The 15,671-nt window shown below is 38.8% G+C and overlaps 1 protein-coding gene across 25 annotated transcripts in view; it reads left to right on the forward strand.

Moving 5' to 3' along the window:
• Positions 1 to 15,671, forward strand: part of SLC8A1 (solute carrier family 8 member A1) — a 375,587-nt gene that overhangs the window by 72,552 nt on the left and 287,364 nt on the right. For 18 of the 25 annotated variants that reach the window (XM_072767224.1, XM_072767234.1, XM_072767221.1 and 15 more), the window contains exon 2: positions 1,070 to 2,901. In XM_072767224.1, coding sequence (XP_072623325.1) covers positions 1,103 to 2,901 — 1,799 coding nt within the window. In that variant the 5' untranslated portion in view covers positions 1,070 to 1,102. Of the gene's footprint in view, positions 1 to 1,066; positions 2,902 to 15,671 lie in introns of all 25 variants that reach the window. The other 7 variants (XM_072767223.1, XM_072767229.1, XM_072767237.1 and 4 more) reach the window with 1 other exon arrangement.

The following is a 15,671-nucleotide window of genomic DNA, read 5'->3' on the forward strand; positions in this document are numbered from 1 at the left end:
CACATGAGCTGATGCGGATGAAATTATTGCTCCTGTATTTTTTGGTCACTTGAACCCTCTGTAGAACTAATAAGTGTTTTAGAATGACCATGGAAAGGATGACATCAACACTGAGAAGGAACATTTTACGGCTGGTGAAGCTGATTTCACAGCCTGCCGGACAAGAGTCTTAACACACAACCTGACCCGGGCTTTATTTCCTATCTTGCTGTGGACAGCCTGCAGACTCTACAGCGAGATCTGTACCCAGATGCGAAGAGCTGTGCTTCAGCAACCAGAGGCCCAGCTGCTAACCTATCAGGAGCACGGGGCTTGCTGAAAATCAGGAGGAAATGTGCTCTCATCAAATTATTCTTTTAAAAACTGTACTTAATGTGTGGAAAGATTGCATTACAGCAGATCCCCCCCCCCCCCCCCCAAGTACAACTACAATTGACTTTGCAGAGATGTTTGAAGGTATCTCTGTTTCCAAGGAAGTTTGGAGCAATAGGGTGTGATTTTAAAACTTGCAGTATAAGGTCTGCTCCACAGTTTAAGATCATCAAGAGGTCTTGTGTTGGTTAAGATTTTAAGGTCTGAACTTTAAAGCATCGATCTTAATAAAGGGGTTTTGGTAATTTAACAGTTTCTGGGAGGTGATTGTACTGATCAAAATGTAAAAGAAAATCTGCATTAGCAACAAGGAGAAGATTATTTGATGCATCAGAAAGTTTTGTTTTTCCTTATTGGCTCTTAGAATCCATAACTATATATTTAACAAGACAAGGCTATAATTGAACTTTTCATTTCCAGTAAGTCAATTGTGTACATTGCTCAGTGAATGGAGATTACATGTACAAAACCGACAAGTGGAGAGATTGAGTTGTACATTTTGCAAAGGATTGCTTAATCACCTATGGATACTTGGAATAATGATTCACCATAGATGTTACCGTAGTCAAATATAAGCAAATCATTGGCAAAAGTAAAAAAAAAAAAAAAAAAAGTAATTGGTCATGCTTTGGATCTGGTTCTGATGATGTGATTTTTTTTTTCCCCCACCCTCCCTCCATCTTATTTTTACCAGTAGGTTGGGACACTTGGAGGTCTACCATTGTACAACATGCTGCAGTTAAGACTCTTACCTACCTTTTCAATGGGATGTCATCTGTTAGCCATTGTGGCTCTCTTATTTTCCCACGTGGACCTTATAAGTGCAGAGACAGAAATGGAAGGAGAAGGCAATGAAACCGGCGAGTGTACTGGCTCATATTATTGTAAGAAGGGGGTGATTTTACCCATTTGGGAGCCCCAAGACCCTTCCTTTGGAGACAAAATTGCCAGAGCTACTGTGTATTTTGTGGCCATGGTCTACATGTTTCTCGGAGTCTCTATCATTGCTGATCGGTTCATGTCCTCTATAGAAGTCATCACATCTCAAGAAAAAGAAATAACCATAAAGAAACCCAATGGAGAGACCACCAAGACCACTGTGAGGATCTGGAATGAGACTGTTTCCAATCTAACCTTGATGGCCCTGGGATCTTCTGCTCCAGAGATTCTCCTTTCGGTAATTGAAGTATGTGGCCATAACTTCACCGCAGGAGACCTAGGTCCCAGCACCATTGTGGGAAGTGCTGCATTCAACATGTTCATCATCATCGCGCTTTGTGTTTATGTGGTCCCAGATGGAGAGACAAGGAAGATTAAGCATTTACGTGTGTTCTTTGTGACAGCAGCCTGGAGCATCTTTGCCTATACGTGGCTTTACATTATTTTGTCTGTCATCTCTCCTGGGGTCGTGGAAGTCTGGGAAGGTTTGCTTACTTTCTTCTTCTTTCCTATCTGTGTTGTGTTCGCTTGGGTAGCAGATAGGAGGCTGCTGTTTTACAAGTATGTCTACAAGAGGTATCGGGCCGGCAAGCAGAGGGGAATGATCATCGAGCATGAAGGAGACAGGCCATCTTCCAAGACTGAAATTGAAATGGATGGGAAAGTGGTCAATTCCCACGTTGACAATTTCTTAGATGGTGCTCTGGTTCTGGAGGTTGATGAGAGGGACCAAGATGATGAAGAGGCGAGGCGAGAAATGGCTAGGATTCTGAAGGAGCTCAAGCAGAAGCATCCGGAGAAAGAAATAGAGCAATTGATTGAATTAGCTAACTACCAAGTCCTAAGTCAGCAGCAGAAAAGCCGAGCATTTTACCGCATCCAAGCTACTCGCCTGATGACCGGAGCTGGCAACATTTTAAAGAGGCACGCAGCTGACCAGGCAAGGAAGGCTGTCAGCATGCATGAGGTCAACACTGAAGTGGCTGAAAATGACCCCGTGAGTAAGATCTTCTTTGAACAAGGGACCTATCAGTGTCTGGAGAACTGTGGTACTGTAGCCCTGACCATTATCCGCAGAGGTGGTGATTTGACTAACACTGTGTTTGTTGACTTCAGAACAGAGGATGGCACAGCCAACGCTGGGTCTGATTATGAATTTACTGAAGGAACTGTGGTCTTTAAGCCAGGTGAGACCCAGAAGGAAATCAGAGTTGGCATCATCGATGATGACATCTTTGAGGAGGATGAAAATTTCCTTGTGCACTTGAGCAATGTTAAGGTATCTTCTGAAGCCTCAGAAGATGGCATCCTGGAAGCCAATCATGTTTCTGCGCTCGCTTGCCTGGGATCTCCTGCCACCGCCACCGTGACGATCTTTGACGATGACCACGCTGGCATCTTTACTTTTGAGGAGCCCGTGACTCACGTGAGTGAGAGCATTGGCATTATGGAGGTGAAGGTATTGCGAACATCTGGAGCTCGAGGAAATGTTATCGTTCCCTATAAAACCATCGAAGGGACTGCCAGAGGTGGAGGGGAGGACTTTGAGGACACTTGTGGAGAGCTCGAATTCCAGAACGATGAAATTGTGTAAGTTCCTTTTTGATACATAAGCGTGAGGTCGAGTGCGTTTGTGGATGTGAGAGTGCATGTAATTTTTTTTTTTTTTAAGCTAAATGGTACACAAGGAATGGAATGTGTAGTACGCAAGACCACTTCAAAACTGTCGGTGCTCCCTGCTTTCAATCTGCTCTATACAGAGATCTTAATTGGGTTTTATTTTTTTTACTTTCGTACTTGTGCGTATTTTAAGTACACTGTTGCAATTATGACAGAATGAGTTTTGTGACAGTTTATCAAACTGCTTATGATGGGTTGGAAATTTTGTATTCTATTTTGAATCACATCATAGACACACAGAAAGGGAATATTTACTTACTTATTTATCAAAAGTGAATGTTTAGATCATCTCATCAAGTCCCTAATTTTATTACTGAGTACAAATTGGGAAAGCCCAAAAAGGAAACACCTTTAAAAAGAATTTCCTGGCTACCAAGGCTGGCTGGAACATTTTTTTGCTGCTTTTATCTGATACTGTGTTTTTGCAATAATATAAGGTAATGTTTCTGCTTACATGCTCATTTTAATTATGACTTAAGGACCAGACCTGCTTTTTAAATTTTTATTTGGTTTTATGCCAATGTGGGAAAAGTCACATAGCTCTTACGTAGTTCTAGCCTGATTTTTCTTTTTGTGATTAAGTAAATGCTTTTACCCTACTGATATAGTGACGGGGAGAGAATAAGATTCTGTCCAAGCATCCTAGTTGACAGGGAACAGGTCAGAGAAAAAAACTGGGAACAATTTACTCTTCCTATTGGCACTTTACAGTGACACTTGCCAATTTGTAACACCAAGTGCCTGGTTGTACAATGATTCTGCCATTGACAGCTGCTGTTTAGAGCTGTTCTTCCTTCCTTGCCTGAAGGGGCATTACACTCACCAAATGCAAAGCAGAAGGCTGACTCAATGAGCAGTGTCCAAACTGGAAGGAAGGACGGAAGGAAGGAAGGAAGGACGGAAGGACGGAAGGAAGGAAGGAAGGAAGGAAGGAAGGAAGGAGGGAGAAGGAAGGAAACAGAGAAGGAAGGACAGAAGGAAGGAAGAAAGGAAAGAAAGAAACTATAATATCTGTAATACATAAAAGGACATTAAAATGAATGCTTATATTGGTTGAATCATTGGCAACTTAGGGATTTCCAGGAAAAAAAAAAAACATGCAGTTTGTTCTAAAAATGGTTAACTCTTGTGTAAACATTATGTGTTATGTCAAATGCCAAGTACCTTTTCTCCTAAATGAAAGAGTAGAGGGGGGCAGGGCAAATGGGCAGAAGGAAGAGATTTTCCTGCAGAAACCTTCCAGTGTCTTTACCTCTCTTTGATGTTGTATTATAGAGATGAGCAGTTACAGTGGAGTATCACAATGAAATCAAGCAAAGCAGAGATTATAATATCCACCTTCAGATGTATGGGGGGTAACTTTGGATGAATATCTAGTTTATGTTGGTTCTTATATTGTTAATGTTCCAAGCATTGAGGTGTGTTTTGTTGGATGTCTATTTTACTGAAAGATAGTAATATAAAAGCAAATGAATATCCTGCATACTAGGAAGGGTTTTCTCAGGGGCCTTGCATTGAATATGATCCTGCCCATGTTAGCTCATAAACTTTATTCCTTTGTTTGAAATTCTTTCTCATTATGTTTTCTAATCATTTCAGTTATTGAACCCTCTTGTATTAGATAGCACTTGTAATCCATGTGAAAATAATATTGCATGTTACTAAAGGGGTATTGAATATTATTAAAGAACTCACACGGGTAACATTTAAATATGACCCAATGGGTGTTTTGTTTTGTTTATTCATTTTACTTAGGATGTTTTCTCCTTAAATTTTGGTCTTGCTTTTGGTTAAGAATAATGGCTCTGTACTTATTTATTTGAGAGGCATTCTTTTCTTATCTATTCTGCTGTCCAGGACTTTTATCAAACTGTAAATAATAACCTTCTTTTGGACACAGTGTTAGAAGAAGAAGAAGAAGAAGAAGAAGGAAAAAAAAAAGACTGACAGTAATTTGATGGAAAAATTTATTCTGCCAAGTTCCATTTAAAACATTCACCCTATGCCATTAAATTGATTTAATTCTTGCTAAGGAAGAGAATATTGCCAAATTCCAGCTTTAAAAATTTAAATATCTTCTGAAAATTGGTAAGAATGGATAGAATTATTGGCATGCCATCTCTGTATGTGTTCTTAGGAGTATTCTAGATCAATCACTAGTTCCTAGTTTAATAAAACTCTTACTATATTTTATTTATTAAGTTGAAATGTGAAATTTTAGAAATGTCAAACATTTTATTTATCAGGGGAATAGAATCACAGCCCTCCATTTTTTTCTTTTTTTCTAGAATTTTAGTTTTAAAGAGTCTTTATCCTGACATTACAGAATACTAACAAGCTTTGTAGATGCTTAATCCATCTATTGCTTAAATAAATTTGTTTAGATGACTGGGACTTAGACTTCAACTAGGCATCAAGGATTCCAACTTAATGTTTCTAGAAAAACATAGTATTATCAAAGATCTCCTCCTCCTCCTCCTCCTCCTCCTCCTCCTCCTACTCCTCCTCCTTCTTCTTCTTCTTCTCCTATCATTCTTCCTCTGGGTTGTTTCTAATGCCAGGTCCACATAGTCAGATCGCAGTGACAGAGTTTGTCATCAGGCAGTGAAGCTGAACCACGTGGACTTCAACCCAGTTTTTCTTGAAGAATGAATTTGTCTCATCCAATTGCACAGTTAATCATGAGAGATTACTTTCTTAAAAACCTACAATGTATATAGATAGGACGGTGGATGTCACTGAACTTTATTAACTGCTTAAGAAAGTCTTTTTGCTTGTTTGTTTAATGTTGTGCAAGAAGCCAGAATTTATGATTCTTTCTAGAGCACTATAAAGAGATTCTTGGAAAAGCCTGGGTGTAAAGCTTACCTATTTCAAAAAGGCACTAACCAAGGTAGTTATTTCTACCTTGGGTCCAATGTAATCAGGGATGGAGATCAAGAGGTAATCAGCTTTATTGATTCTTCAGTTTCAAGAATAAGATAGATTCCTAATCTTTGATCTTATTTTTGTAAAGTCATTTAAATTTATAATATAAGCAAAACTATACTCATTCATTCACATTTTTATATAAATCACTTGAATTATTTCAACTTGATCTTTTTTAAAGATAAAAATCTGTATCTGAGAAAGATACTGATAAGTAATAAATGGTTCTTGTAGTTTTAAAAAAACTGTATTCTCAGCAAGACATTTTGAAACTATAATGCAAAACCTAATGATAAATGTAATAATTAGCATGTGCTTTTGTATAAACTCAATCAATGACAAATACTAAGCCCATGCCAGCTAATCTTGACTTGAAGAACATGCTAATTCAATTTGTGGTTTGGTAGGTGATATCCACAACTTTGATGTGCTACTAATAGTTGTTTTTTTAATGATGCTAGTTTAGCAGTAATAATTATTACAAAATGTTGTTTGGTCTTCCAAGGTCTGACATTAGCTTGACTGTTCTGGAAAATGTTAAGGTTAATTAGCTAATGTAGATACAATCAAATTCAATTACTTTGTTGTAACCCAATAACAATACTTTTGGAGGAGGACTCAAAAAGTCATGAGCATTTACTATTACATATTTAAAATGGAGAGTTGAAAGACAAGGTATGTAGGTTGGAAAATGCATGTAATATGTTGCTTAGCAAATCAATTTACTGGGGGTTCCTAGCTACAACGTAATTTATTAATCAATTGATCTGTCCAAAATTAATTTTGTTCTAACAACTATTATGTTTTCAAGTATGATTGTAACTTCATTAAATTTAGGAAAAATATCATATGCAAGACATCCCAACAAATATAGCTGTTTGACACAAAATTTATTGCCTTTTCTGGAGAAAGAAATAGAAAAGAAATAACACTTCAGTATTATATAGGTTCTATAGAATTATTATTATTATACTCCAGGGAAAATAAATACTTTGTTTTTGCTATTTATATTACCAGTATTCTTTTCTTGCTCTGTAGAATTCCATGGAGTGTAAAGACCTAGCTTTATGAGCGAGCAATTCAGTTCTGAGAGTAGGACAAATATGTAATACAAGAAAGCAGCCAGCTGTAAAAGAAAAAAAAAAGAGAGAGAGAGAGATAAAACAAAAATAGTAAGGAAACTTGAAGTAGTAAGAATGGAAGAATAATTTTGTGTGTTTGGGGAAATCAGAAATGATGAAAAATACTACAGAAAATAATGTTAGACAAGAAAAGCCATTAGCACATATTTGAATCCAACATACTCAAGACTTACTTTAGGAAGAAGAATTTTATTTGCTATGTTTAGCCTATTAAAATAACCTAATCATGATTTTATATTGATGTAAAATTTTCTTAGGTAGTACACTACAGTAAGAAATTTAGATGAAATAACTTTAGAATTTTAGGGATTTCTACTTTGGTGGATTATCTTTTCAGACTGGAATATTTGCCTCTTCTTAGATCCAAACCACTTGTAGTATCCTCTGCAAATATAAATTATAGCTACAAGAAGTGTTTTTATAAATGCATATGTTTTCATGAATGCACAACTATTATAAAAATAAGACAGGATAAGAGCCCAAAAATTTTTTGACTCCCCATTCAATATTACCAGGGGCCTAAATCGATTATGTGCGGCAGGCTTGTTTACTGTGTCAATCAGATTGCCATGTATACTGTTGTAATCTCATTTTCCCACTGCTAATTAGAGCTTAGGGTTATAACATAGTTATAGTAAAGAAGTTTTAGCTTTGCAAATGAGGAGATTTCATAGTTCAGACACACTGAAGTGTTTAAATTATGGACTCTTTTCTGAATCATCATTCAAGGCCATTCCAGAGGGGGGATCATTGGTTCACTTGGTTAGGGCTAGAGAAGAATTTATATATCAATTACTCTACACATGCTTAATAAGATACTGATTTGTACTCAGTACTGGGCTAGCGATTGTGAAAGAAACAGAAGAAATATACTCCTTATATTCTAAAATGAGAGATGACAAAATAACTCATGTTTGATAAGTACAAACATCATTATAAAGACATGGTGGAAGCTGTAGGAGAAATCTTAATTTTGAACAAAATATTTGAAGGACAGGAGGCGTAACTGGAGAGAAAAATGTTGTGTTTTTAAGATGGAGTAGTATTTTGGTAAACCTGAAAGTATGGACGATTTCACTAAATAGGATGGCTATCAAACTGAATAAAAGACTCAATGAACTCAATGAATGTTTATTTTCTTTAATGGAATTTTAAATCATCACAAAAGTATTTAAATTAATCTGAGTCTATATCCTTTTAAGCTAGTCACAGAAGAACAAATATCTAATGATTCTACTTATATGACATATCTCAAATAGTTACTTCTAGAAGCAGAAAGCAGAATTGTGGTTGCCAGGGGTAGGGGGAGGGTGGTAAGGGGAGCTATTAATCAACAGTTATAAAGGTTCATTAATGCAAAATGGTTAGGTTCTAGAGAGCTACTGTACAACATGGTGCCTGTAGTTAACACTATTGTTACCGCACACTTAAAATCTATTAAGAGGGTAAATCTCATGTTAAAAGTTTTATATTTAAAATTTAAAAATATAAATAGAATGGCTGATCTACTTTTTTTAAAAAAAGCTTATGTGCTTGCCCCTCTGTATCAGATTGCCTCTTGTATTTTTAAGGAAAATTTACAAGATTTCTAACAAAATGTGTCAATATTTTGTTTCCCACTTTGTGAATTAGTCCGTGATCTCTAGGAAAGGTTTGACAAACTTTAACCTATACCCCCTGGAACAGTCCTTGTGCCTTCCACTCTTGTCCCATTTTTTTAGAATTAGCAATACCTTGGTAAAACCTGAGCGGATTTTATACAAATTATGAAATGGAAAGGGATTGTCTTTGTGTTTTTTTGTTGGTGTTTAATTTTGTGTTTTTGTTTTTGTTTTTGTATGTTTCTCCTGAGGACACTGGTACCCCAGGGAAAGAGATTTAGGCATGCTTAATTCTTTTGTGTGGAGCAACCTTGAGGGTATAACACCTATCATGGGGTTATTTGTTGTTATGCTACTCTGTCCTTATCAGCTGAGGCTTAGAAACTTGCCTGTAGGTTATAGTATCTTGAGAACTGTAGAGGCTTTTCCATAAAATCCCTTTCTCCATCATGTGCTGTCCTGATGACTGAAATCTCCTTGGAGATTCATTTTGGGGAGGATAGGGAAGCTATTAGGCCCTTGTTACGTTATACATGCCATGCGATTCTTAAGTGTTAATCCCTGCAAGGAAAGAATAGAAGTGGCTTTGGGCCAAGTGGCCGGAAAGGAAGAGAAGACAGCCAAATATAGGGTGGATCAGTGGCAGTGGCAATGATCTTTATGACTGCTCAGGCCTAGCTGGTGGAGGGGAGGAGCATGGAAGATGCTGACCAACTAATAAGCAAGTGGCTTCGGCAGGCAACGAGGGGTTTAGCTGCTGGCTTCCCGCACTGCCTTGCACTTTCTGCTCCAGCAGTGGGGAAGTCCAGAAGGTCCTGGGAGGGAAAGCAAGCAGTCAACAATATGGGCAGAATTAAAGGAAATCTCCTCCTTTGCTTCCTCTCCTGGCTCGACACACTGCCTACGTAATACCCATCTATTTGCCAAAGGTTGAGCCAGCCAGGGCTCATTCTTTTCACAGGCCTATACAGCTGTCTCACTGTAGAGCCAGGCGAAACAAACAATGCCTTTTCATTTCCTGCCTTTCTCGTGAGGACTTGTGCTCTAGATGACATTTTCTTTGCTTCTTACAATGTTTCCACAGGATCAGATAGGGGAATAGACATTGTGTTCTTTGGTGACAGTTGAAGATACAGAGGCAAGGGGCAGAAACAGAGCCAAACACAGAACTTTGCCTTTCAGGCTGCTGTGCACAACAGGCCAACCAGGGAAATTTCACTAGACCTGGCAATTGAGATGTTAATGGAGCAGCCTGGGATATTTTATTTCCAGTAGGTTTAGGCTTGAAGGATCTAGAGTCCTGCATACTCTTGAAGCCCTGTGATGACGCTTGAGACTAAGACCACTCTGATTCTTCATGTTAGACTTCCTGAGATATAGATGGACTTGGAAGGAGTCCTCAACTTGGATTCCATGCTCAAGTTTGAGCTCTCCCTTAGTTCCCTACGAGCTTTGTGATTTTCAGAAAATTACTTAAACTCATCTCACCTGTAAATTGAGGATGATGGTGGTAGATGGTGGCAGTGGTAGTGGTGATTGTGGTGGTGATGGTGGTAGTGGAGGTGTGATTTTGGATATGATGGTGGTGGTGGTAGTGATGGTGATGGTGGTGGTGTTGGTAGCTTTGGATACAATGGTGGTGCTGGTGATGGTGGTAATGGTGCTAGCAGTGGTGGTGGTGGTGGTGGTGCTGAAGCTGTTGGTGATGATGGTAGTAATTGTGGTGTTGGTGTTGTTGGAGGTGGTGGTTCTGGATATGGTGGTGGTTTAGGAGGTGATGATCGTAGTGGGCTACAGTGTATTGAGAGCCAGGTTTCATGCTGTTTTTCTTACAATATTAATTTGGTTTAATCTTCACGAAGACTCTTTTAGATAGGTGCATTTATATTCATTTTACAGATGGAGAAATTGAGCTTAGAGAGTACTTTCTTAAGGTTACATATCTAATAAGGATGGATCTAGAATTTAGTAGTAGGACTGCCTGACTTTAAAATCTGCCCTGCTTCATGGGGGCTGTTCTCCTTTGTCATGGCTTTCATAGGTGAGGATGACCATGCAAGGGTGTTGTAGTGCTATGACCCTAACTATATCATTTATTCATGCAGCTCAGAAGATAAGAAACTAGAGCAGTCATTGATCTTTTCTGGAATTGTTGAACCTGCATTAACCACATTGTACCCCACCCCCACTCTCTGTTAACCTTAAGAAAAGCCATGATTAAACTGAGTTTGAAAAGCAAGAAAAATGCTAATGTTATAATCCCTCCATGTACCTGACCTGTTCAATTATTGTCTATTCTTTTGTCTCTTGTGGTATTTATTTCCCCTTTGTTCCTAAGTAAAAAAGAAACTTCTTTATTAGTACCTTTGTGACATTGCCTGCCCTGTACCATATAACTTCCTTATATGGCTGAACAATGAATGTAGCTTTTCCGTATTCTTAAAACAATAGTTTCTTGGCCTATCTTTTTAATGTATATTACAAGACAATGTAAATTAATGATAACAGAGAAGCAGTACCAGAGGATGCTTGTTACCTTGTGTCAGCACAACTGAGAGGTTACAAAGTTAACTTTTCTGCCCCTGGAAAGAAGGTAAGAATTCCTAGAACAAGTGATTCCCCATGGCAGTTCCTCTGATATAAACCATCTCAAGGCAAATGGAATTTTTAAATACTTTTTTAAAAGTCCAATTCCAAGTCACTCTTGCTTCCAAACTACACCGTCTCTAGGGAACAAAAACAATAACCAGAAAAGTCCTACCTACAATCAGATGACTGTCCAGTGACAACTTGTATACATTTTATACAGAATGAGTGTTCAAGTGTGTCTACAACTAATTTACTTTTGAATAGAGTAGTTTTATTTTGTTTTTTTTAAGTTTTGGAGGTGGATTATTGGTCTTTTGGAATAAACTTATTGTCACTATGTTTATAAATATAATTAATTATGACCTTTAACAGAAGCCTCCAAATGTTCCCTTTCAACAGAGAAATTTTCACACCCCCCCCCCCCCCCACAAACATATACTCATTTATTTACCAAGATAAAGGTGGGAAAGTAAAATTAAGTCCTGTTTACATAGAGTTTAATTTTTAGGGCACAATTAAAAAAAAGAAAAAAAAATCCCAGAGGACATCTTTCATTCTCACATACAAAATGTTATAATCTTGACATGGTTTTTATTTTTTTATTTTTTTTAATTAATTTTTATTGGTGTTCAATTTACCAACATGGTTTTTAAAATGAGCTCTTTAGTTCAAGGTGTAGCTCTCTGAGTGTGAGACTTATGTATTAGGGAGAGAGAGGAAAAGAGGGAGAGAGAGAGAGAGGAGGCAGAGAGAGATGGGGAGAAGGAGAGGGGTCAGAGGGGGCCAGATTGGGGATCAGGAAAGGAGCAGCAAGGGGCAAGAGATAGAGGGAGTGGGGAGGAAGGGTAAAGGGGGTGGAGGGGGGGTGGCAGAGAGGTGTGGTGATACCACCAGAGGAAGTGACAGAAGGAGGAAGCAGAGAGAGTGGGAGGAGGGGAAGGAGAGGGAAGAGAAGAGAGGCAGAGCAGTACCTGGAGTCAGAGGGAGGAGGAGAGGGATAGAGAGCAAGGGAGAAAGGGGGAAAAGGGAAGCTCAAGAGTAAGAAGAGGTAGGCTGAGAAAGTGGGAGGAGGAAAGAAGGTGGGCAGGTAGAGGGACAGAGACAGAGGCAAAGAATTTCAACCTTGATGAGATTTCAGTTATTACTAAAATGAAGTAAAGCCTGAAATTCATCCAGATTCTTGCTCAAGCAAACAAAAGGCAGTAGGAGAGTATGAAAGTAGACAGGGGTTCACTCATGCTGCTTCTTGATTAAAAATAGACAACAACTTTGTCCTTGAAATCAAATGTACCTACAATTGCCTGAGTATGTTTGGGGAGCCAGAGGAGGCTTGTGGAATCTTCCTAGGTTTGCTAGGATGGATAGGGCTGGTACCTTTCCACTGGTTCCTGCTTGCAGCAAATGTTTTATGAGCACCTGTTCTGTGTCAGGTTCCTTGCAAGATTAGGGAACAACAATGGAGATGAAGACCCGATCCCTGCCATGGAGAACCTCATGTCTTTTTCTGGCCTTGAGATGGGGGTGCAGACATTCAGTCAAAAACCAATGCGGATGTTTCACTATCTCTGTGCCTTTCTTGGCATCATTCTCTCAGAGCTCTGAGCAGTGATGGGGCTCTTGCTGCTGGTGGGGAGGCTGAGAACAAATGATAATGAGCCTGAGCCTACAGCATCGCCATCACCTCTGGCAGCAGCAACCCACTCTGTGCCTGCTCTTCCCTCCCTGTCTCCACTCCAGATGTCTCTTGTCACCGCTTGGCTGCCCTTTTTAATGGAGATCAAACAATAGATATTGGGAATGATTCAAATCCGATTCTTTGTTCACAGCAGTGATGAACTCAGAGGGATGTGAAGTAAGGAAAGGTGGCAATATTCGCTTCACCTGGCTTCACAGTTTGCTAATCTTGCGTGTTACGGGGGAGGTTATGCCACTCAGTGTGAGTCCTTCCTCTAAGTGAAATGACTTTACTGAGCGTGGACGAGCTAGGTGAAGACAGACACCATAGCTACCTAGCCAGGAATTCACCGGGGCTGGTCCCTTCAGGGTCTCAGACTCAGACTAGCACTCAGAATATCCTGATGTGGTGTTGAAGGATGACACCCAGATTACCAAGGAAAGAGTAAGCTGTGGGAGGTCTTTTTGAGCTGTGTTAATATGGAAAAAAAAAGAACTCTGTATGGATGAAGTCGGGGATGCTTTAAATTGATGTAGTATAGGAAATGATTCATCACATACTCTAATAGAATCATAGAATATGAACAGTATTAATATAATGTATAATCAACATAAAAATGAGTAGGATAAAAATATAAAAATCAATATCATAAAATAATAACATCAGGCATATTAAGTCCTCATCTGGATGGGTACTTGGCAATCTCTATGGCTAAAATAGCCTGTAAAACGTAGTAATTGAGTAATTGAAGCATATTCTATATGTTTGAATTCTTTCAGGAAGGGAACATCTCCCCTAATATTCCAATACTCCCCTAATGACTTCCATATCATTGTGTACTATAGTCTCTTAAATGAATCTGTTTTTATTTGGTCATTAATTTAATGACTCATTCCTGCATATGAAGCCCTTGAGTTATTTCAAGGTGAATCTGGGTCTTGGGCCCTACATTAAAGTTTTCCAGTCTTCTGGTCTACTGAGTTTTGAGTCCTTGCATGTGTCATATATATTTATTACATACGTAGCATAAATATAGAGAATTTTTTTTTCCTTTTTCACAGGGTATCAAGGTATCAGTGTGCCTAATTCTAACTATGTTCATTTTAAATTTGTTCCTTCCCAAACTTGCACATAGAATAAGAATGAATGGTAGGTATTCTTTATGGACACAAATAACAATATTATGAAGTCAAGGGCTTAGCATTTTGCTTAGTGGATGGGTTTCGTGACAGTTGTTACAGCCACCCAGAGACATCTTCTGCAGCAATATAATGATTGGGAGCACAGGCTTTGGAGCTAGCTGAGCAGGGGTTTAAATCCTCCCTCTCACTCAGAAATGGCATTAATGCATAAATATGTAAACTCTTTCCATTTCAGTTCCAGCATCTATAGAATGAAGGTTAATAGTACTTATTATAAAAGATTACATCCAGTTAGCCAGTACCTGCCTTATAATAAGTATTCAGTAAATGTTCATTATTGTTGCCTTTAGTTCCTTTCCAGATGATTGTTTGCACAAGTTTAATCTAGGCTTGCTGGGAATTCGGCACAGGTGCTTCTCCTTTTCCTTTTCTTAAAAAAAAAAAAGCCCCTTGTTGGGTTTTGTGATTCTGTGTATGGTGTGTATGAGTGTGTATGTGTGTGCATGCTTACATTTAAGGTAGGGACACTCAAGGCATATGGCTTTCCTCTAATAAAAATGATAGCCTTGGAAAGTGATCAAAATTATAACAAGATGCTGCCCAGAGGGTTCCCCATCAGTGCAGTCATCATTTTGGTGGGGAAGGGAGGGAAACAAGATCTAATATGGAGCCCAGGTGCTAGAGCTGCTATGGAACATGGGGGAGGGGGCAGAGATCAGACTTTTTCCTTTTACATAACACTGTGCTATTTACAAGGTTCCTGCATGTCTGTTTCATCTTCACACCATCCAGGCATTAGCACATCTATTTTAGGGCAGAAGGAGTGCCACAATGATTAATACCTAATAGAAGCTCAACAAATGTTTTTTTTATTAGACAGCAGAAAGAAAGAGGGAAGCAACAAAGACTTTTACAGATGGGAAATTTGAATTTGAAGAGTTCAATGAATTGTTCTAAGCGGCAGAGCCCAAACTGGAGACTAAGTGCATTGGCACCTCCTCTGGTAATCTTTTTTTTTTTTTTTTTAATTTTTAAATTTTAAATTTTATTTTTTTTAAGATTGTATTTATTTATTCATGAGAGACACAGAAAGAGAAGCAGAGACACAGGCAGAGGGAGGAGAAGCAGGCTCCATGCAAGGAGCCCAATGTGGGACTCGATCCCAGGGCCCTGGGATCACGCCCTGAGGCAAAGGCAGATGCTCCACCGCTGAGCCACCGGGTGTCCCTCCTCTGGTAATCTGATGTTCCCCCAAGTTGAGTAGTTATCGGGTCTAGGACTTCACCTATGGCTCTTTCATATGCTGCCAGCAAGTCTAACTCAGGAGAAGCTGCCTGACTGGGTACCTGCTCAGCTCCCACAGACGTTTCATGGCATCCTTTTAAAGAGTATTTTACAAGTTTCCATCTGGATTGAATTGTTTGTCCAAGGAGGGAAAAATGTGTTGCAATTTGATTCCCTGTGCTCTGCATCTCCTTGACTCAGAAGGTTATCCATGATGATGATATAAAAATGCCTGAGAAGCTTTTATAAGACACATCAAATCATTCAAGATTAGAGTTGGGGGAGGGTTATGAGTGAAATAGTAAGGATAATAATATGT

This window comes from Vulpes vulpes, chromosome 8 (assembly GCF_048418805.1).
Source record: "Vulpes vulpes isolate BD-2025 chromosome 8, VulVul3, whole genome shotgun sequence".
Lineage (NCBI taxonomy): Eukaryota > Metazoa > Chordata > Mammalia > Carnivora > Canidae > Vulpes > Vulpes vulpes.